Below are 21,379 nucleotides of genomic sequence, written 5' to 3'. Positions count from 1 at the left end.
TCTACTGGCATAAAAAATTCATCTGAGAGGCTCACTCCATGAGACTGCAAGTATTCTGGGGTGACCTAGTAGACTCTGGGACTTGAAACAAACTGGAGTCTTAGGACTGAAAGGACCTCAGAAGTGCTCTAGAATCCAGGGCCTCCCAAATTCTCCTGAGGATAAAATCCACCTGGATCTCTTGTATTTTTTTTTTTTAATGCCCAGTCCCAGTCTAGACCTACTGAATTTCTGCCCAGAGTCGTCTTATAACCTATATGGTTTAAAGAGTGCCTTAGGTGAGCCTACCATCAAGGAGGTCTGGAAACACTGATGATCAGTCCCATTCCATGCCCCCAAGCCCCAAGCCGTCCTAGGAATCACCTGTGCCTGCTTCTGACAGCTGCTCTTCATTCTTCTGAAATACTTGCAGTTGTCATTTCCTATCGAATAAGTTATCCCTTTCTATGCACAAATTCTGGCTCCCTATAATTTCCCATTAATCCTTGCTCTTCTTGCAAGCACAGAACAATTTATTTCCTCCTTGAGCTATAAACCTGTTTGTTTCATTTTATTTTCAAAGCAAATCTTTGATACTGCTGAGAAAAATAGTTTTTCTTTTAATGAGATCTTGTAATAAAATTTCAAATTAAAGCATTGCTCACATAAAAATACAGTGACATACCTCTTTGAACTTTTTAAATAGACTCCATCTCTGCAAAGTAATCAGGCACCAGCCCATATAGCCTGAAAAAGGATGCATACACCCAGGGCCTCTGGTACCAAGAGCTCCAACAGTCTGCAGGTTAAAGACTTATCATTCATTCCTATGATCTAATTACATTACATTTAACATAAATAAATTTAACAAAGATTTATTGAGTGTTTACCATGCACTAAGCACTGAGCGCTAATTCATCTAAGTGGTTTGATTACATTTGCTGGTGGATGAATTCAGTGGCTTTGTCTCTAATCATAATTTTAGCAATTGGGAAGAGTTTCAGAGGTCCTCTGATGCAACCAACTTTTCAATCCACTAAAAACAAATAAATGTGATAGAGATTCTGTTCTTTGGGACTCCACCATCTAGTAAGAGAAGCAATATTTTTTAAATAAATAACATTAAACAAAATTAAAAGCATCCATTCATTGGGTGTATGAATAGCCCATCTGTCTGCCTCTGAAGATGAATTCATCCACCTCTGTGATGTAACGGAGGGAGAGAGTGATCAGTGTGAGCTTGGAGGTGGAGTGCTCAACTCCTCTGGGACCCAAGAGAGAGAGAGAAGAGAACATTTGAACTTGCTTGCTTTCATTTATTTATCACACTGTCACACTGTTATCTATTCTCCCCTGTATAATGAGTACTAGGAATAGGAAATACTAGGACACCTTGCCTATTCTCGTAGGTTACAGTCGATCTTCATGACTTGTAAATTCTATATTTGTAAATTCACCTACTTACTAAAATTTATTTGTAACTTCACAACCAATACTCATGGCAGCCATGTGCAGACATGCACCAGAGGACATTTGAGTTGCTTCACACTCATTCCCAGCTGAGGTCAGACAAGCTCTGTCTCAGCTCTCATACTCTAAACAAGTATCCATTTCACCACCTATTTAATGCCACCTTTTTCATGTTTTTGTGCTTTTCATTGGTGATTTCACTATTTTAAATGGCCCCTGAGTGTGCTATCTAGTGCTGAAATGCTATCTAGTGTCCTAAGCACAAGAAGGCTGGGATGTGCTTATGGAGAAACTACAAGTGTTAGATAAGTTTCCTTCAATCACGAGTTACAGTGCTGTTGGTCATGAGTTCACTGTTAATGAATCAATGATTTGGTACATTAATAAAAAGAAGAAAATGGCCAATCCGCATGGGAGTCTGCTCTGGAAAGTGCTTCAGTAATATCCATAATGCATGACGGAGCTATGGAAAATACGGAAAACTGATTGAACTCATGAATTCATGAGATGATGACTGATTGGGGAAAAAAAAGCATAGCGGACAGCACTGTAAGCCTGAAAACCAAAGAAATTTATGGTAACATTACCCAATCAGGAAAATGCTAAACCCTCCTCAGCTAGGGTTTTTTAAACAGAAATATTGCATATTGTTAATTATTTATAAGAAATATATATTAAATTAGGTGTCTTCAAACAGAAACCTACATAAAACAAATTTATATATTGAGCTATTGATGAAATGTTATGAGCAGAGGCCCACAGAAACCTAACCCTCTATTTCCCCTAGAAGCAATGGCTCAGTATTTGCTAATTTGCTGTTCAGAACAACTATACAGAATGTAACTGCTGCAAATAATGAGACTTGACTGTATATGAAGTATGAGAAACAGGAAACCAATCTGTTTACAAGTGATCACCATTAAGTCATTAAGCCTCCTGAGCAGGGTTTCAGGGGTACCCCATGGATGTGACCAGGTGACTAGGTTCCACATTAAAATACTTCTTTTTTCCTGTAAAAGCTTTTGCAAGAAAATTTTATGTTTTTGCTTTTTAAATTACTTGTCTATGAGCAACACTTAATTTATAATCAGCTATGATTTCTTCACAATCATCAGATATACTTAGGAAATCTAGCCCATAAGTCATTTACAATTACGAGTTAAAACTTTTACAATTAATGATGCATATATAGCATTATGTTTGGTAGTCAACCACTTATTTAATATTATCGATGATCAATTTCACAATTTTTAATTTGGTAGCCAATAATTTTTGTTTGTTTCAACTCATTTTTTTTTCTTTAGGCCCTGAAAAAGTTCATATTCTTTGGTCACAAGAGTTTGAGGATTGTGAAGCTTATGCGTTTTGGGTCAAGGGGACAGGAAGCTGGAGCTTGGAGGGTGGGCACCATTGGGGTTTTCCAAATAAGGGAATTGATGAGCAAAGGCAGAGAGCTAGAAAAGCAGGAAATTATGAGCACCTCATCCTGTTCATTAGAATACCAGCAAGTGATTGTATATAGAGGAACTGCCTGAACTTGAATTACAGGACGGTCAGGTTCTGGGACTGAGCAAGTAAAGGTAAAGTCCAGGTTTTGAGGCTACGTGTCTAAACGTATTTGTAAGAATATAAACCCATAAGCCCTCAAACCCAAAGGGAAAGATTACCGGTGGGAGCGCGTGGGCTGTGGTTCCTCCTCCCTGTGACCTGCTCACAGGTTGGATCACTGTAGCCTGGGTTCATGGGCTTTTCCGCTGCTGGTGTGTCATAAGGTGGAGCTCAGCTAACTCATCCACAGTTCCCCATCCTGCAGTTGGCTTTGTTGACGTTTTTATTGCCTGTTTTTATTCCTAAACTAAAACTAGGTTTTCATCTGATGGCATTTCACCTGGTTGGGTTGTGCCCTACCATTCTCCTTGGTTGAGCTTGTTTTAAACTATCCTTGTCTTCCTTGAAGGTAGCTCAGGTCCCCTCTCATTGTCAGAGGCAGGACTTCTGGGCATTTTGCTTTGTTGTCATGTAAGAATCAGCCCATGCCCCTCACATTCACTAAAGGAACAGAGGACAGAGAGGCATCCTTCCAGCCTCTTTACCAGGCAGGCAAAGCGCATCTCCCCTCAGGTCCTAGGGAGCCAGCTTCCTGGTGACCGCCCTGCCAGGTCCCCCAAAGGACTCGCTGAGAATCTGCTGTCACCCCCTCGTCACTCCCACCTGAAGCTGCCTCTTCCTGAATCTCTCCCTGGTGTTTGTGGAAAGGCTGCTTTTGAAACGTCTCCTGCTCCTGCTCCTTGAAGATGTGGTAACCTGCAGCCAGGACCAGCAAATTACACAGCTACATAATTTGCAGGGCCCTGTTTTCAAAAAGCATTAGGAATTTCAAGACATCAGCATCAGAGCACTGAAGCAAGTGTGCACCCTTCTGGGAGTGTGGGCTGTGGGCCTCGAGGCCACAAGGAGTGAGGCCCTGCAGCTGGCTGAGGGTCAGTGCTTCGGGAGACAGTGATTTTTCAGCACATCCCCACCTCCTCCTGACAGAGCCCTCATGCCTCCCAGCACACCGTCCACCTGGTGTCAAAGGCATCCTCACCCTCTTGGGTGTTCCCAAGCCTGTTCACACTGCTTAACCAGGAGACCTGCTCTAGAGAAGGATTCTCTATTTTTCCACTTAATTCACTCAAAATCCTCTCCACCTAACCTTTTCCGTGCTTCAGTAAAATAGATGTTGACCTTCTGGGTAAAATTTGAATATTCTCACATAGACACAAGAGCCACAAAACATAGAAGACATCCTTGACACCCTGTTAGGATGCCATTCCAGGGCTACGCACAACCCAGAGAGTGGCTATCAGCCGAGATTTTCTTTCTGGAGAGAAGAGTCTGGGGCAGCCTGGGGACATCCTTACATTTGCAAAGTCCCGCTTGACAACAGTCCTGCTCAGTAGCAATAGGAATGTTACGGTCTTTGTTTTTATCAAGATGAGGGAACTGAAGGCGAGGTCCACACCAAGGAGGACCCCAGCCCTCCTATCTCACCATTACTTCTGTCCACACTGGGGCATTTTATAAACCATAGCTTAAGGCTTTGAAGCAGCTTTCATTCTATTTGTTCATGAAAGAATCAGCTCTGATTTCTGCTTTCATCCAAAGGCAGTAAGTTTCCAGCTAATTTTTATTTCTCATTTTGACTCTTCAGAGACAACCCTGCTACCCAGTTTAACCTCAAGACTCACATGAATTCCTGGGATCTGAAGACAGCCATAGAGAAAATTACCCAGAGAGGAGGGCTTTCTAATGTAGGTATGTGATCCAGATTCAAATCCTTCTTACCACTTTCTATGTGGTTGTCTTCTAACATTCTGTGTAGGAGGAGGAAAATGTAATGATGATCCATCAAAAAATGACTCACATGCTATCTGTTCTTTCAAAAATATTACCATGGATTTAGGGGCCAACAATTGTTATCGCACATATTCTGGAGCATTCCAGTATGCCTGGTTCCTGGGATGGCAGCTTTCTTAAGGACAAGCAGGACTTGTTTACAAGTCTCACCTATTTAACATTAAATTTTGTTACCAGTTCTGTTCAGGAAGCTCCACGGCGCCCTTGGGTATCGTCTTCCAATCAGCTCCTGTTATAGTGAGGACCGTGCAGAGACACATGTTCTTTGTGTTACACTGAGTTTCCTGTGATATCTGAGCCTTGGCAGTGGGGGCAGTTTACCAGAAGTTCAAGGCCTAGCCCTCAGTGGGGCAGGTCCAGAAATCTCATTTTGTCAGTTGATATCGAGGTGCCCAGGCATTAGGAAACAAGTTTCATATAACCTAGCTCAAAGGATGCCAATGAGCCTGTGCCAATGTATCAATTTATAAATGGTAGTCTGGCTTTGGGGTCACTGGAAGGGCTATCTACTTTTTAGGGAACCTGTTTATACTATCAAAACCCAAGGACATAGAGAAGTGAGCCACAGTTATTCAGCATGATGCACATACAGGAAATAGAACTGTCTTTGAAGGAATACTTTTAAAGTTACAGTAAGTCTGATTATTTCCTCCCCTACCTCAGTGTCAATCTCTATAGACCAGTGCATTAGAATCTGGCAAATGAAGAGCCTTTGATCTTTGAGCAATGTTAAATAAATACTGGCCATGTCACTGCTCTCTGGGGTCCCAAATTAATACAGTTGACCCCTTGAATGACACAAGTTTGAACTACTTGGGTCCACTTTTACATGGATTTTTTTCAATGAATATATCAAGACTTGTCATTGGATGCAAGACAGAGGATGCCACAAGCGATGTGGTCGATAGAAATGGAAAAGAAAAAGGACACCTAGTGGTTCTTAACATGTGCTCTAAGCAACTGAGCTGACTGGCCACTGCCTGGGCCAGAGAGAATGCTGGGATCTGAGCAACAGGGAGGAGCTGAGGCCCTGGTGCAGTAACTCAGACTAAGGAGGCAGGAAACCACTGTCCCTCCTGGCCAGGCCGGACCCGCCCTGCCAGGGACAATAGAGCAGCTAATCCACTCTCTGCTTGCTCTCTTTTCTCTGTTGGACTCCACAACCCTCCCATTTCTTTTCTACTTGTCTACTCGTTGCTGCAGCTGAACTTAATTTACCTATTTTATAGACAGTAAAAAGCTAGTAATAGTTAAATTTTGGGGGAGTCAAAAGTTACATGATGGAGGATTTTCAACCATGCTGGAGGTCGGTGCCCCAACCCCAAGCTGTTCAGGGGTCAACTGTATTACCTCACCACAAACATGATAGAGTGGATTTCTGACTTGTTTTCAATTTAATACTTAGATCAGTAACATCCCAGTAATGTATCATGGAGAATATCTTAAAAACTTCAGAAGACACTATTTCCTTGATGGGATTAGAGACGTATCTTAATAAAATCAGCAAATCTTTCCAGTGGGTAGCATGTTCTATCTCCGCCCTATATTAATCAGAGCTGGGGTTCAGAGAACAGAATGTAGGTCAGCTGATTTAAGCAGAAAGGGGTTTATTTCAAGGTATTAAATGGTTTTGAGAATTACTGAAAGGGCCAAAGACACGAGCTGCAGGCCGAGTGTTCAGAGACGGCCTCTAAAGGCATTCTACAGAACGGGGACAGCCAGCATGCTGCCGCCTCTTCTAAGGTCAGGGGCACGTTCTTGAGTCTGCCACCCCAGCCCCTTCAGGTATCTGCTTCAGCCAGGCAGCTGCTGTGATCAGAAGCTTCTGCTGCGGCTGCCCACTCCAAAACCACGCCTCGCCTGCTCCACGCACACCCACCAACCAAATGTCCTGCACCCTGCCACCCCAACACCAGCACAACTAGCGACCCAACGCAGGCACTGCTGCACAGCCTCCAAGAAGCAGTGTGCTACAGGGACCGACCAGCAGAAGTAGCAGGATTGAGAACACAGTCTCTGCCTCATCTTCATTCTCTAAATCCACAGGTGCACCTATCAATTCATGAAAGTAAAACAAATCCAGAGCTGCAGTTGCCAAGGCGTCTCAACAATGAGGTTTTCAGACTTATAGCCTCTGCTTTCAAGGCATGCTGGAAAGAGGATGGAATGTGCGTCGAGCACCAATTGACCACAGCCCCCGATTTCAGATGGCACAAGGCCATGGTGATTTTATGCCACCCTGGGCCCCAACATTAAGCCAGAGGGGACTGCTGGGTGCCTTGGGCCTTGAGAAAATGATTCCTTGGCTCTGAAAGCAGTTTCCAGAAGCCTGGTTTTTCCTTTAGCAACTGTGCTCTATGCAGCCAGTTCACATGGGTTGGCTAAGATGTTTCTCCAGCAACTGTGTATGTAACCATTTGGTCCTTTTCATTTGACAAGTAGGATTATACTAGCCAGTGAAGCCAGGATGCTGGCCAAAACCATAAAATGATATTAATCCTAAAATCTTAAGAAGGTGATTGTTAACTTTTATTTAGATTGAGGACCCCTTTGACAATCTCCTGAAAGCTATGGCCCTTCTACCCAAATAAATATTTATATACACAAAATACTGTGTCTAATTTCAGGGGATCTGTGGACACACACCAGCAGGGTTCCAAGCATCCACAGAGCTCAGTTTACGAGCCTTAATATATGCAGCTATGCTGACATAAAGTGACCGGTCACCCCAGTTTGCCCAGGGGTATGTGGAGCTTTCAGTGCTAAAACTGGGGAAGTCCCAGCAAACTGGGAGAGTTGGTCACCCTACTGGATCCCGAAAATTTCCTGAGGCCCTAGACAGTGTGAAATATGTACTTGGGAAAGGCATGTTGGGAGGCTTCTTACTACAGCTCACAACTGACACTCTCAGCTGAAGCAGGTAATTGTCATGGGAATTTAGGCACAGTGACCTACCTGAGCCCACACAGCCGGTGGGCGGTGCAGCCAGGGTGGAAACACAGTTTCTTAGTTTCAGGTGGCCAGCCAGACCTGCACCCCTGGCATGGAACTAGACAAAATACACCACTGCTCCCAGAAGGTAGCCCTACTCACCCAGCAGTTCCTGGAGCACCTGCCTCCTCTGAAGCTGCAGGAGGCCAAGAAGCAGCTCCAGCACCCAGGTTAACTCCTCCCACCCAAGGCTCCAGGAGACGATGGGGGCTGCCTAGGGCCTTAGTGCAGCTCCAGCACCCAGGCAAAGAGGGACCCTTTTGCTCGCATGAAAGTCTCTCTCACCTGCCTGCTGGTGCCTAAAATACATTTTTTTTAAAATAGCAGAATTAGAAGTTTAAAGGCTTAGAGTGAAACTGAGGAGGGAAGCAGATGGTGGTGGTGATTTCACAGCATGAGGAACATACTTAGTACCTCTGAATTGTGCACCAAAAAGAATTAATGCGGTAAAGAAAGAATAAAGAAAACAAACAAAGGGAGTGAATGAGTGTTTTCGTGACCTCTTTATGCTGCTGTGATCTGGGCCTTTCTTTATAATCGGCATGGTCATCATCACTGAGCGTGAGTTTTCTTTGTCTCCTAGGCCGGGCCATCTCGTCTGTGACCAAGAACTTCTTTTCCAAAGCTAATGGAAACAGAGGCACTGCTCCCAACGTGGCTGTGGTGATGGTGGACGGCTGGCCCACAGACAAGGTGGAGGAGGCCTCAAGGCTCGCAAGAGAGTCAGGAATCAACATTTTCTTCATCACCATTGAAGGTGCTGCTGAAAAGGAGAAGCAGTATGTGGTGGAGCCCAACTTTTCAAACAAGGTATATGATTGCCCAGAAACCCAACCAACATAAGGATTCCATGCACTTTTCAGAGCGGGAACAGCCATCGAGGCTGTTTCTTGTTCCTTCAAATGGGCGTTGAGCCTACTTCCAAGAAGGAGGGCCTCCAGTGAGGGTCTATGAAGTCTGGAACCTGGAATTACTCTCTCAAAGCAAGACCCCAACCCACCTGGGAAACTGAGGCTAGGATCAGCAGCTTGGGAGGAGCAGGGTCCCCAGGCCTCACACGGAGGCTCCCTGGGCAACTCCCACAGCCCACAGGGACCTCAGCCTGGCAGCCGAACGAGCCTTCACACAAGCATGCACACGGCCACACACACACTCTCTCACACACACGTACACACACACACACACACACACACACACACACACACACACTGCAAATTAACTGACCTGATAAACAAGAAAAAGGAAGGTCTTGAATCAGGTCAGGGAGATCAGGTTTTCAAACACTGCTGTTGGGTTCTGTGGAGATGCCTGGCAGGAGAAGGCGGCAGAACAGATGGGGATCTAGGCCTCCACATGCACTCTGCCAAGCAGCCCACCTTTTATATGTTTTACCCACTGGGACTCCACATAAACCTTCCTCCAAAGAAAAGACTTCAGCTTTAGGAAGGAAGGGAGGGAAGAAAAGGAAGGCCATGTACTGGCCTGTTCTGGATGCCCTTCTGGCTGTAATAGTCAATGTTTCTAAATCTGATGGTGCTCAACCTCCTGCACCATATCGAACAGCTGACCCCTTCATTGTCCTTTGAAATGCTAGTCTCCCTTGACTTCCAGGACACAGTGTAGCTCTTACCCCATTTGCCCTCCCCTCTTTTCTGTCTTGTGCCCTCGGGGTAGACTTGCGCACGACTTGGTTCTTGGCCCTCTCCTCTTTGCTCCCTAGGCTTTATCCTCCAGAATCCGGGCCGGCGCACAGCTGCTGCCTTCATGCACAGCGGTGCCACCCATCTCCACCTCTGGTCTCTCGAGCTCTACTGCCGTCAGTTTCCAGGGGACTGACTTTCTCCACTTGATGTCCCTAAGAACCTTAAATCTTACATGTACAAAGCCAAGTGCGTCATCATCTTTCCCACCTAAATTGGTTCCTCCTTTGGACTTTACATCAATGGCCCTCTGCCACCTCAGAGGCCCTGTGTCATCCCAGGATGCCTCATTAGCCACCCTATGTCACCTATGTCACGTCTGTTACTCTCTGCCACCCGGTGTGCCCTCCCCAGTTCAAGCAGTACTCCACATCTGGTCTGTTTCCCTCCTGGATCTCCCAGTTAAGCTTGGATTTCACACTGAAGCCCAACTCATGTTTATAAAGAGTTCTTCCAGTCCTATGGGGTCCTTGCTCCAAATCCTTATGACTCCCCATTACTCCTGAGGCCTCTGAAATGTGGTCCTAAGCCACGTCCATGGCCCATCTACTGCGGCCCCCCCATGGGCCCCATACTGCAGCCTGCTGGTCTCCTGTCCACGCCCAGCACCACTCTCTCACACCATGGCCTCTCTCAGGCTGCCTGGAGGGACCCAATGCAGCTCTACCTCAACGCTCACCATGGAAAGTTTTATAAACCCCTTTGAGATTTTTACAGACCAATTTAAAAACATTTCTTAGGCTGTTATAAAGTCATTTCTTGTTTTAAAATACATTTCTGATTATACAGCTTCATCTGTAGTCTTCAGGTCTGTGATTCACTCTGTGACCCCAGAGTCGATGGCAAGGAGCAAACACTCCACTTCGGAAAACCAGCCCAGTCGCTTCCAGGAACACACCAACCAGGTGGCCCCATGTTTATTTGCAGCTGCCTTAAGTTTTTTCTGGAAGAATCTTGGGCACAAGTAAATAAATACTCATTTTCCTGGATGTAGGGTTGTCTGAAGGACAGAGCTTAAGTTTAGAAGGCAAAGAGGTTTTTGTTCCAGACTCAAGGACTCAGGGATGTCCTTTGCAGCTGGGCCTGTTTCATCCTTCATGAATTTGGGGTTGGGGGTGGGTTCCACCTTGTAGGGCTAGGTGGGTGTTTAAGGAGAGAATCTCTCCACAAACATTCAGCGTGAGCCTGACACCTGTGTGGAACCTCTTCTTGGCACGTGCAGAGCTGCTCTGCAAACATTTCTTTAGCTATTTGTCATGTGTGCCTTGTTTTCCTAATCAGAACAAAAACTTTCCTTAATCTTCACATATGTTGGCACCCAGCAGGGCCAATCTTATGGCTGGCTGATGGGACAAAAGGACTGAGGGGCCTAGAGAGGCATAAATATGAAGCTGAAACTAGTGATTCACATCCCCCTCTGGATTTGCTTAACTGATGGTTCTCTACTCAAACAGAGACCCCAGAGGGAGTACGAGTGAGTCCAGGGATGAACTGAGGGGTCTTTGCCCCAGTGAGTGCCTGACTGGGTGAACTGAGATGGAGAAGGAACTTTAGGAGGAAGAGTACAGAGAACAAGGGTCTGTTTGCTTCTCCACCTGCCCTGAGGGTCAAGGGTAATGTTGGCAGACTGGAGCATTTAAACCTGACTTGGCGAGTGTCCCTCCCCTCTGTCTTCCAGGCTGTGTGCAGAACAAACGGCTTTTACTCACTCAATGTGCAGAGCTGGCTCAGCCTCCACAAGACCGTGCAGCCCCTGGTGAAGCGAGTCTGTGACACCGACCGTCTGGCTTGCAGCAAGACCTGCCTAAACTCAGCAGACATTGGCTTCATCATTGACGGCTCCAGCAGCGTGGGGACAGGCAACTTCCGCACGGTTCTCCAGTTTGTGGCCAACCTCAGCAGAGAGTTTGAGATTTCAGACACAGACACACGCATCGGGGCTGTGCAGTACACCTACGAGCAGCGGCTGGAGTTTGGGTTCGACCAGTACAGCTCCAAGTCCGACATCCTCAATGCCATCAAGAGGGTGGGGTACTGGAGCGGGGGCACCAGTACGGGGGCTGCCATCAACTACGCCCTAGAACAGCTCTTCAAGAAGTCCAAGCTCAACAAGAGGAAGCTAATGATCCTCATCACTGACGGGAGGTCCTACGATGATGTCCGAATACCAGCCATCACTGCCCATCACCAGGGTGAGCCCATCTCCCGACTAGTCTGGGGCTGAGCGTCTTTCCAAGGCTTGGCAGGCCAGGGGGACAAGAAAGGGGCTGTCTTTATGCACTGGTTTTGTCTGCCACTTAAATGTTCAAAACCATAGGGAGAGCATTCGGGGTGGAGTCAAACACTGCAGGCCCCACTGAGTGGTGAAAAAGGAACACGGTGGGGAGCGTCCAGGTAGTTTCCAAACTGCCATGGCGAATGCCAAGGCCTGCAGGTGATGGGGAACATTCACCCTCCCCTTTACATCCTGCATCCTGAGGTGTTGCACACGAAGGTGTGACACATTAAAAAAAAACTTGACTCATTACTTTAATCTCTACTGAAGATCCCCAAACTGTGTTGGAAATATGAAGAAAACTAATGTTTTCAAAAAAAAGCACTACTTTTGTAAGCAGCTGCTAACCAGATGTTGGGGATTCTGGAGAGACCTCAAAGAAAGTGTCCTTCAAAATATTTAAAGAGATATTTCCATATGTAGGATTGCATGAGTGCAACAGGAAGCCTAAAAACGTGAAAAATAAACAAAATGTTTTTGTAAATGTTTAGAAAATCAGTCACATTTTATGCCTTTTTCATAGAATCGATGTTTGATCACAATTTTGAAAAGTGCCGTAAAATACCATAAAACTACAACAGCCTGAAGCAAGCCGCTGGTGATAGCGATGCTCAGTGGTTAGTGGCCAGCACAGACGTACAGATAAGGTCTGCCATGCTTGACCCATTCAGGGCCCTGGCTGTTTTCTTCTTCAGGGCCAACACTTAGTTTGGGTCAGTTTGAAGGATTTGGGGTGTTCTTTACAGCTGCTTTTAATCCTTCCTCAAACAAGGAAGGGCGAACATAAACAAGCCTTCCCAAACCAGCAGTTCTAGCTTCTGGAAACCAAAGTACCCAGACACCAGGTTCAGGCAGTCTTCCCAGCGATTTATCCTGCGGAGCCCGTGGGGTGTAGTCACAATGGCTGGATGGCAGATGGCCTGCGTGCCAGTAATCACCATGTTCCTTGGGTACATGTCAGCCGAGTGAAGATGGTTTAAGGCTCAGAGGCAACCTACCCAAAGTTCCCAAGTAAGTGGGCAGAGCCAGGTGGGCCAACTCTTGGCTGCAAGCCTAGGGCTCTCCTGCTTTCTCCAAACATCTGTCTCCAGCTCATACTCCAGCGCCAGCTCCACTCCCACTTATTTTTCTAAGTAGACCTCCTTTGGGCCTCACTCAGAGGGTGTCTTCAGCCTCCTCATCAGAAGTGAAGACTGAGGGAGATATCCTGGAGGTTATCAGGCCTGCCATGTTCTGGGCAGCTTTAAAGAACTTGGACCAATAGCTGCAAATGACCTGGCAGCAGTGAGCATTGTATCCCTGGGAGTGTCCACACCAGGCTGGGTGACGTCTGTCAGAACTGCCAGTAGAAGCTCCCATATAGCAACAGTGGATTTAAGGATACAAAAAATTAATTAATGATATTGTTTGTGTTGTCTTTATGGAGGGCAGCCTTTCCATCTTTGAGCAGAAGACGGGGGCCTTGTCAGTCTGAGCCCCATTCTGCAGCACAGCTGTTCCCACTGCCACTTGGCAGCATATTAAAGCCCTAAATTGGCTTTTCCCAATGTAGACAATATTTAGAGAAAACAGTGGAGAGGTGAGAGAAGAGACTGGCAGCTTAAATGCAGCTTAATGAGCCACATATGAAAAGCAGCTTAGACCAGAACCATATGAGGTGTGGCTGGCTGTCCCATCAGCAGGACAGGGCTCCAGAAGATGCTGGAGATAGTGACACCGCTATCAGTAACTAGGGGACAGAAGCCTAGGCAGGAAGGCCTCTCTTTTGTGGCCATCTTGCTCACCATACTCCGGCCTGCCTGAAGGTGGTGTGAGAACGGGCTTGTGTAGAGTAAGGTCAAGCACCTGCTGACCAGCTGCTCCAATCCAAATTAAGAACCACCTGTCAGTCAGTCTCCCAGTCTTCCCACTGACAGTAGATGCCTAGTCTCTGAATCTGCCCTTTCCTCCCTAGGGCACCTCACTCGGTGGTGCAGGGCAACACCTTTAATCCCATTACACTCTTTCCCATTTGCATCTCAACATCCTCCAGTTCCTCCCTAATAAAAACCAAAGTCCCTTTGACTCCATGTTCTGTTCCAGTTCCTACCTGCATCCTCCTCTTCCCAGCCCAATGTCTGGAAAGGATTAGCTCTGTGTGCTGTCCCCACAGCTTCACTTTTTCCTTCTCAACTCACAGCAGTTCATTTGGTTTCTGTGGCACCTGCTCCCCTGAAACTGCTCTCACCCATGCCTTGTCTCTTCTAAATCCAATGAGCACATTTTCATTTTCATCTTGCATGACCTCCGGCGGCATTCAGCACTGTTGGTCACTCCCTTGCATTGAAAACCTGGGTGGTGATGGAGCAGATGCTGGGTGACCATCTCTCCAGGTTGTGTCTGCCTGGCTACGAGGTTGCACTCCACAGCTTGTAAAGTCACCCTCAAGCCTACAGTGATTCAATTCCACTGCTTAGTTAAAAAGATCTTGAGCTGAATCTTGATACATTTGAGACTCCCTGAGATTTTGTTTGGCTCTACACACAGGGAGAGCAGACACATGCATGTGGTGTGATCTGCATGGCACCAAAAATGTCCCAAAATATCTCCCCCTCCGCTGCTCCTGGATATGGATTTCTTATCATGTATTTACTCCATTTTGTCTGTTTTTTTTCCCCTGAAGACTATAAACTCCTAAGAGGTAGCAATTGTACCATTTTTGTTACTGTTGGCATATAGAAGGCATCCATGCTTTGCGGCCCATTTTTGATTGTGGATTTGGTTGCATTCAAATGCAACAGCCAACAGAGCAACGATTCATTGGCAGTGCCTGTTCTTGGGCACATTTGCTTCATGTCACCCTTGTCCCCGCAGGAGTGATCACCTATGCGATCGGCGTTGCATGGGCCGCACTGGACGAGCTGGATATCATCGCCACTCACCCTGCCAAGGACCACTCCTTCTTTGTGGATGAGTTTGACCACCTCTACAAATTCGTCCCCAAGGTCATCCAGAACATTTGTACAGAGTTCAACTCCCAACCTCGGAACTGAGTTCAGAGCAGGCTGAGCACCAGCAAATGCGGTGTTCCTGACTGACCCTGGGACAATCCCGAGTGCTCTGTGGGGTGCACGGAGCAGCAAAGCATGTGGGGCTCTGGAAATGGAAGCGCTGTTGCTATTTTTTGCCAGCGTGGTTCTTCATACTTCAAAACTTGGAGTTAGAAAGATGATCATAAATTTATAGAATGAAGCAAAATGAGACATCATTTTGAGGGTACTGAGGATTTTACATTTTGAGAAGTGTTTGCAAAATAAATGTTCAGCATAGAGTGCAGTACTTTGACAGGCTTAACTAAAGCTTTGGTGAGGTTTTAAAATCTTTATTTTTCATTAGAATCTGTAACGCCTAGCAAGTTTCATTTTTGTCATGACAATACAGGAGTTGCTTAGTTAACCGTCTAACAGGATTACATGTAATCACTCTGACTGTGTTGTGGGTAGCGCTCACAGGGCGTGTGGCAGGGCCCCCTTCTGCTCTTCATGTTCCCCAGAGGACCTGCTGTGCACTCAGTCCTGGCCCAAGGTGACAACACACCACGGGAATGAGGAGAAAATGTGACAGCCGCATGGCTGCTCCTCACTTATCTCCCGTTTATCTGTTCTCTGAATGCTATGTACCTGCAGTTCACAGCTTTAGGGGTGGGTGGGGAGTGGCCCCGGAGGACCAAGTTGGTCTGGCTTAGAGGCAGTGCATTAGGCTGGTGCAGACACTCTTAGCCTGTGCTGCACACTAGAATCTCTTGGGAGACTAAAATTCTCATTCCCAGCCCCAATCCCAACACCAGTGACACCTGAGTCTGTTGGAATGGAGCCTGGACCCTGGCATGTGAGAAGAGCCCCCTGGTGATACAGATATGTACCTGGATTGAGAACCACCGAGCAACTGCTGTGGGGTCAGTGCAACAGCTATTTCCTGGGAAAGCCCCTGGTTACACATGTTTCTTGGGTCCCACACAGTTTAGCATTTATCCTGGAGTTTTCATTTGCTAACAGATATTATTATTAATAGTTATACTAAAATGAATCAGGATGGGGTTTGGTTGAACTCCATGTTTTACTTCCAGCTTCTGCCAAGGACTCATCTCTTTGGGTGTGAAATATATGTAAAATGGGGAACATTCAAAGGAATCATAAATAAAAATGACTTACTTGACAAGCTATGTTTTGTAAAAATATGTGTTGAGGAATGAGACTCTGAATGAAGGAAAAAGACAGCCCCTGTGTCAATACTTTGGACAAAATAGTTACATTAAAACCTGAAGATGTCCATTTGGCAGAATTTTCACTGAACTTACCAAATCTGTCAGTGCTGTTGCTTTTCAGCAACAGGACGGCAGGGGAACAAGCAGGACCAGCCTGTTATCCCCGGGGCTGAGCGAGAGGGCAAGTGTCAGCGGCTTGGACACCCTCCCCTGAGATTCGGGGAAAAACAAAACCACACCAAGCCGGGAGATGTGTCAGCCTCAAGGGCGCAGCAAAATTCAGCTTTATTCCATCAGAGGCTTAGTTATATAGGGGAAGATAAGGAAGTAACAGAAACCAATGGGAATTGATTATCTCATCTGTCACTAGGGTCTTTAGGCAGGTTTCGGGTTAGGTGGGGAGGCGGAGTTAGGGCCAAGAGCGTGCGCGCGGGAAGCTAGTTAGGCCAGGATGGAAACCTCCAGTCTGCGGCTGTCACAGGCCTAAAAGAGGCAAAAGTTCCCAACAATTTCCCCTTTTTGTTCTATAAATGCTCTGGGATGTCCCAGCAGGCAAGGCCCCTGTCTTAGGTGGTCCCCCTCTGGGGATCTTACCCGTCACTGGGTACCTTGCAGCTCTTCAGTTGTCCCAAGCTTACTCTTCCTCCGTGGTCTGTCTTAGGTTGTCTCCACCTTGGAGATCTTACCCGTCATGGGCGCGGGGAGATAGTCGGGGGAATTAATGGACACGGCCTCATCATAAGGCTCACAGCTATAGTAGGGGTCACTGGCTTCCGTGGCAACTCTCTGGTAATGCACCTGCACGCACATCAACTGAATTGATTCAATTCTTTTTTGGACAAACTGGATAATCTTGTTAATAATGCAGGGCCCAAAAGTGAAAAGTAGGAGCAAAAGAAGGATAGGACCAAGGAGGGGCAGAGTATGGGGCAACCACCCATGTAACTCAGTCCAAAGAAAATTGGCTTGTAATTCTTTTCATGTCTCTTGAGGTCTTCTTGAAGTTGCTTGACCTTATTTTGGACTATGCCAGAGCAGTTCGTATAAAAGCAGCACTCTTCCTGTAAAAAGAGACATAGGCCTCCCTTTTCAGCTGTGAGATCAAGCCCCCTACGGTTCTGTAGGACTACTGTCGCGAGGGAATCCAATTGTGCTTGGAGGTCAAGAATTGTGCTGGCTACAGCTTGTATATCATTGATCATCTGTTGAGAAAGGGCTTTATAATAATGCAGAGAGGTCCCCAATCCTGCTGCCCCAGTGGCAGCTCTGGTGGCCAACTCAAGGCCTATAAGCAGGGGGATAACCTGAATGGTCCTTTTTGATCTACCTCCAATGTGGTCTAAAGCAGGAATAGGGAGGCTCTGATTAGGGACCACGCCAATGTCAGGGAAAATTACAGCCAGAGCACAAAGCCTCGTCCAGTGTGTCAGGAGAAAGCCAAACGTGTTTTCCCCATGAATGAAGACTGTTCCATTAGAGGGACAGAGAAAGTTATCGTTCACAGTAATATTTTGTTGACAAAAAGAATAGTGGATTCGACCTACATCTATCCTACTAGTATTATCTGTATGGGGGTCAGCTTTGAAGCATGGGCCTTTAGGGGAAAGAGGGTCTAGATAGACTCTAGAACTTGGGGGTAACAGCTGGCACTGGGGCTCGGCCTGTGACAGGTTAACAGGAAGAGCATTGGCTTGTAATGGTCCCGGCCTCAAGCACAGCCAGCAATCCTTAACTAAATCAAGATTGGTTCTATTGAGTAAGGTAAAAGTAGCCTGTATGATTGATTGTGTCTCAGGATCAAGAAGCAATTCTCCCCTGATCTCTGGGAGGCTAAGAGGGTGGTAAATCGGGTGATTTTGGTCTTCAATCAGCCTGTCTACCAGTTTTTTAATTTTGGTACTGTTGAGCCTGATCTTGGACTCCACCCCCATCAGAGGCACCTATAGGGACAAATTTATTCCAGCAGACGTTCTCTCCCCTGTTCTTTCAACAGTCAGCATATTCATCCTTGCTTTTTATCAGAGTTGCATACCAGCATGTTTTGTTCTGGTGAGTGCAGGGGATAACCTCCTGATAGCATTGAGCATGAACGGAGGCAAGAAAAGTGGTGCAAGGACACTCAGAGGGGGACTTCCCTTGGGCAGGTGAAGATATTTTGGGGCCTGGCCAACAATGGTGAGAGAGAACTCTCCCAGGGCATCCATTTTCTGTCCCTTGCATAAGTGTAACTGCTGGTTGCCCATTAGGGCAGGTTTTGGTAGAAGTATAACAGTGTGCAGGAGGAGGGGCCTTGGAGTGAGCGCAGGCTGTGCAGGGGTCTCCGATGGTTTTTCGTAGTATGGCTCTTGCTTGACCGGGATCTCCAAATCCTGTCCTAGCTAATGGGAGATTTATTGCCATTAACAGGAAGACCAGCATCATTGGGTTCATTGCAGACCCTGAAAGAGAGAAAGAGAGATATCCTCAGGAGGCGGGGGGCCTTCTGGGCCATCATTGACATCAGTGAACTCCCCCTCCTTAGGGGGCTAATACTTGAGATCCCTTGTGGGGGCCCAGATCAGCCTTTTTTCATTGGTTGGAAAGACACAGCCGAATCCCCTTCCAGCTGTAATGAGGGGGTCTGGGCCCCTCCATTCTCCAGTAAGGGGGTCCTTCCATCAGGCTCTAATCATCCGATAAGTAACAGTTGTTGTCCAGTGCTTTTGGAGGGGCGAGAAGTGTTTGCCTTTGGCAAAATTTAAAATATTTAGAGTAAATAATGCCATCTTTAGTTGACCATGGGGGGGGGAGTGTTCCCCCTTTTTGTTTTATTATTTGACATTTGAGGGTATGATTGTGTTTTTCCATGATTACTTGTCCTTTAGGGTTATGAGGAATTCCAGTGGTATGGGAAATTTGCCATTTACTCAAGAATTCAGTGAAAGATTTACTAATAAAGCAGGGACCATTATCGGTTTTGATTTGATCTGGCAGGCCAAGAATGGAGAAAATGGCTTATGGCATGTTTGGATTTTTCTCTCGTATGGGCTGTAGCCCAACAAGCATGGGAGAAGGTATCAACTGTTAGAAATATGTATCTAAGCTTCCCAAAAAGGGCAAAATGTGTGACATCAGTCTGTCAAAGGTTATTGGACCTCAGGCTTCGAGGGTTCACTCTGCCCTTTTGAAGCGGAGGAACCTGTAGAAAGGGCTGGCATGATTTACATGTTCTAATGATGTTTTTTAAGTCTCTGATGGGGACCTGAGGGAACTGATGGTGTAGTCCCCTCCAAAGCGTGTGTAAGTTGATGAAAAGAGGTGGCTTCCTGTACTGTGTAGGCTGAAGCTAGTCGGTCTTCAAGAGCATTGCCCCTTGACAAAAAGCTTGGCAAGTCCTAATGTCCTCTTAAATGTACAAAAAGGGGAACGAGTCTCTGTTTTAACAAATGGCGGGCTTGAATCCTAAAAGGAGTGATGGGATTATTGTCAAGTCTGATGTGAGCGCCCACAAGGTTGGGCAGTAGATTGACAATGTAAAGGCTATCAGAAAACTGATTAAGAGGACCTTGGATCTCAGAGCTAAAACAACAGCATAAAGCTCTTTAAACTGGGCGGGGCCCTGTACCTCATGAAAGAGGGTTACGGCTGGAGGGCATTCACTTGTGCCCTGGGGAAACATTACCACAGAGGCTCCCCGCTTACCCCTGTTGGTAAAAACAGAGGGGAAAGAGGGGTCTGCCTCAGAGAGGAACATTTTAGGCAGCTGCCACGCCAACTGGCTAAAAGAACTCATCCACTTATAGGGACCATAGTGACAGTCCACTATCCCTGGAAAGCTTTCCATGGCCATTGCCAATCTGGAATTATTTCTCTGTAGCCACGAGAAATCATTGATTCGAAAAGGGACGATCAAAGAGTGGGGTTCACACCCAAAAAGACGGACAGAAAGATCTCATCCTTTGACAATGCAGTCGGCCATTTGATCCACTATAGAGTACACTCGGGATGCCCCTCCCACAGATAGATGTATCCAATGTATGGGATTCCCCCTTCTGAGCCAAAAGGGCAGTGAGGAGGGTCTCTCCCGCCATAATATAGAGGATCAGTGGCAAGGTTGGATCATATCTTTTTAAGGCAGCATTATCAATGGCATGTTGAACTTTTGTTAATGTATCTCTATGTATAGGGTTTAAAGTCACTGTTGAAGCTAGATCAAGGCCTTTTAATAGGTAGAAAAGAGGGATAAGATCAGCTGTGGTTATAGGAATCTAGGGCCTCATCCCAGCAATTTCTGGAGCTGTGGTAGCGTATATGTGTCCTGAATACATAACTGGGGCTTAACAGGGCAGACAACATCTAATGTTAAAGTAGTCCCCAAAATTTTAAAAAGAGCTACCTGTTGAACTTTATCTGGGGCAATCTGAAAGTTATAGTTTTTAAGCAGGGAAAGGCACCTTTTAAAGAGGTCTAGTTTGGGGGAACAAGTGGCCCCCAAGATAATATCATCCATATATATGTAAAAGAGTATGTCAGAATCCTCTCAGCTTGTTGCTGGCATTCCTCTTTATACAAAGCACACTACTTAATATATAGGGGGCCAGAGAGAACCGCCCGGGCAAGAGCCCTCCAATCCGCGGTGGTGCACAGATGGTGACCAAGTCCCTGGAGGATGGTCTCAGTCCAAGGAGCATTGGGGCCGTCCTCAAGAACGGCCTTCTTTAACTCCTTAAGGTCACCTGGCTCCCAAGGGTACCAGGGGGCAGGGCGGTTACCTCTGGGATTAACATTGACAGGAAATAGCTGACATGGCCCTGGGTTAGGTTGTGGGTGGAACAATGGATTCTCTTGGGGTTGGCAGCCAATAGGAGAGCATGAGTCCTTATATGGGAAAGGAGCCGAAACCCCTGCTTGTTGGTATGGAGGAGGGGGAGCTGATGGTGATTTGAAAGGGTTAGAATAGGAACTAGTACCAGGAAGTGGTGGGTACAAATGAGCGGATTTGGGAGGCCAGGGGCGGCATCAAAAGGGTCGAGGGCGCCATTGCCTCGATCCTCATCTGGCTCTTTATGGCTTTCTTGTCCTGCCGGTGTGGACTCAGCCTGAGGAAGGGGATCAGAATCTCCCCGGGAAGGGGCTCCTGACCTGGTGGTTTCCCTGTCTATTAAGTTCTTGGCAGCTGGCTTCGATGGCCGAGGAAGGAAGCAACTCTTAAGGGCTGCTAAAGTGGGGAAGGTTCCCAGAGGGGGGATATCACCCCTATTAACTTGGGCTTTGCGTACAAGTTGCTCCACCCTGTCCCAAGTTTCCCAGTCAAACAAATTACTTGCAGGCAGCCACAGGGCG

The 21,379-nt window shown here is 46.6% G+C and overlaps 1 protein-coding gene across 2 annotated transcripts in view; it reads left to right on the top strand.

The window, feature by feature from the left end:
- Positions 1 to 16,011, top strand: part of VIT (vitrin) — a 103,046-nt gene extending 87,035 nt beyond the window's left edge. For both annotated transcript variants that reach the window (XM_073214372.1, XM_073214367.1), the window contains 4 exons: positions 4,643 to 4,746; positions 8,423 to 8,649; positions 11,218 to 11,731; positions 14,668 to 16,011. In XM_073214372.1, the coding sequence (XP_073070473.1) occupies positions 4,643 to 4,746; positions 8,423 to 8,649; positions 11,218 to 11,731; positions 14,668 to 14,846 (1,024 nt within the window). In that variant the 3' untranslated portion in view covers positions 14,847 to 16,011. The remainder of the gene's footprint in view (positions 1 to 4,642; positions 4,747 to 8,422; positions 8,650 to 11,217; positions 11,732 to 14,667) is intronic.
- Positions 16,012 to 21,379: the final 5,368 nt, after the last annotated feature.

Source organism: Manis javanica, chromosome 1 (assembly GCF_040802235.1).
Source record: "Manis javanica isolate MJ-LG chromosome 1, MJ_LKY, whole genome shotgun sequence".
NCBI lineage: Eukaryota > Metazoa > Chordata > Mammalia > Pholidota > Manidae > Manis > Manis javanica.
This window is presented reverse-complemented; position numbering and strand designations above follow the sequence as displayed.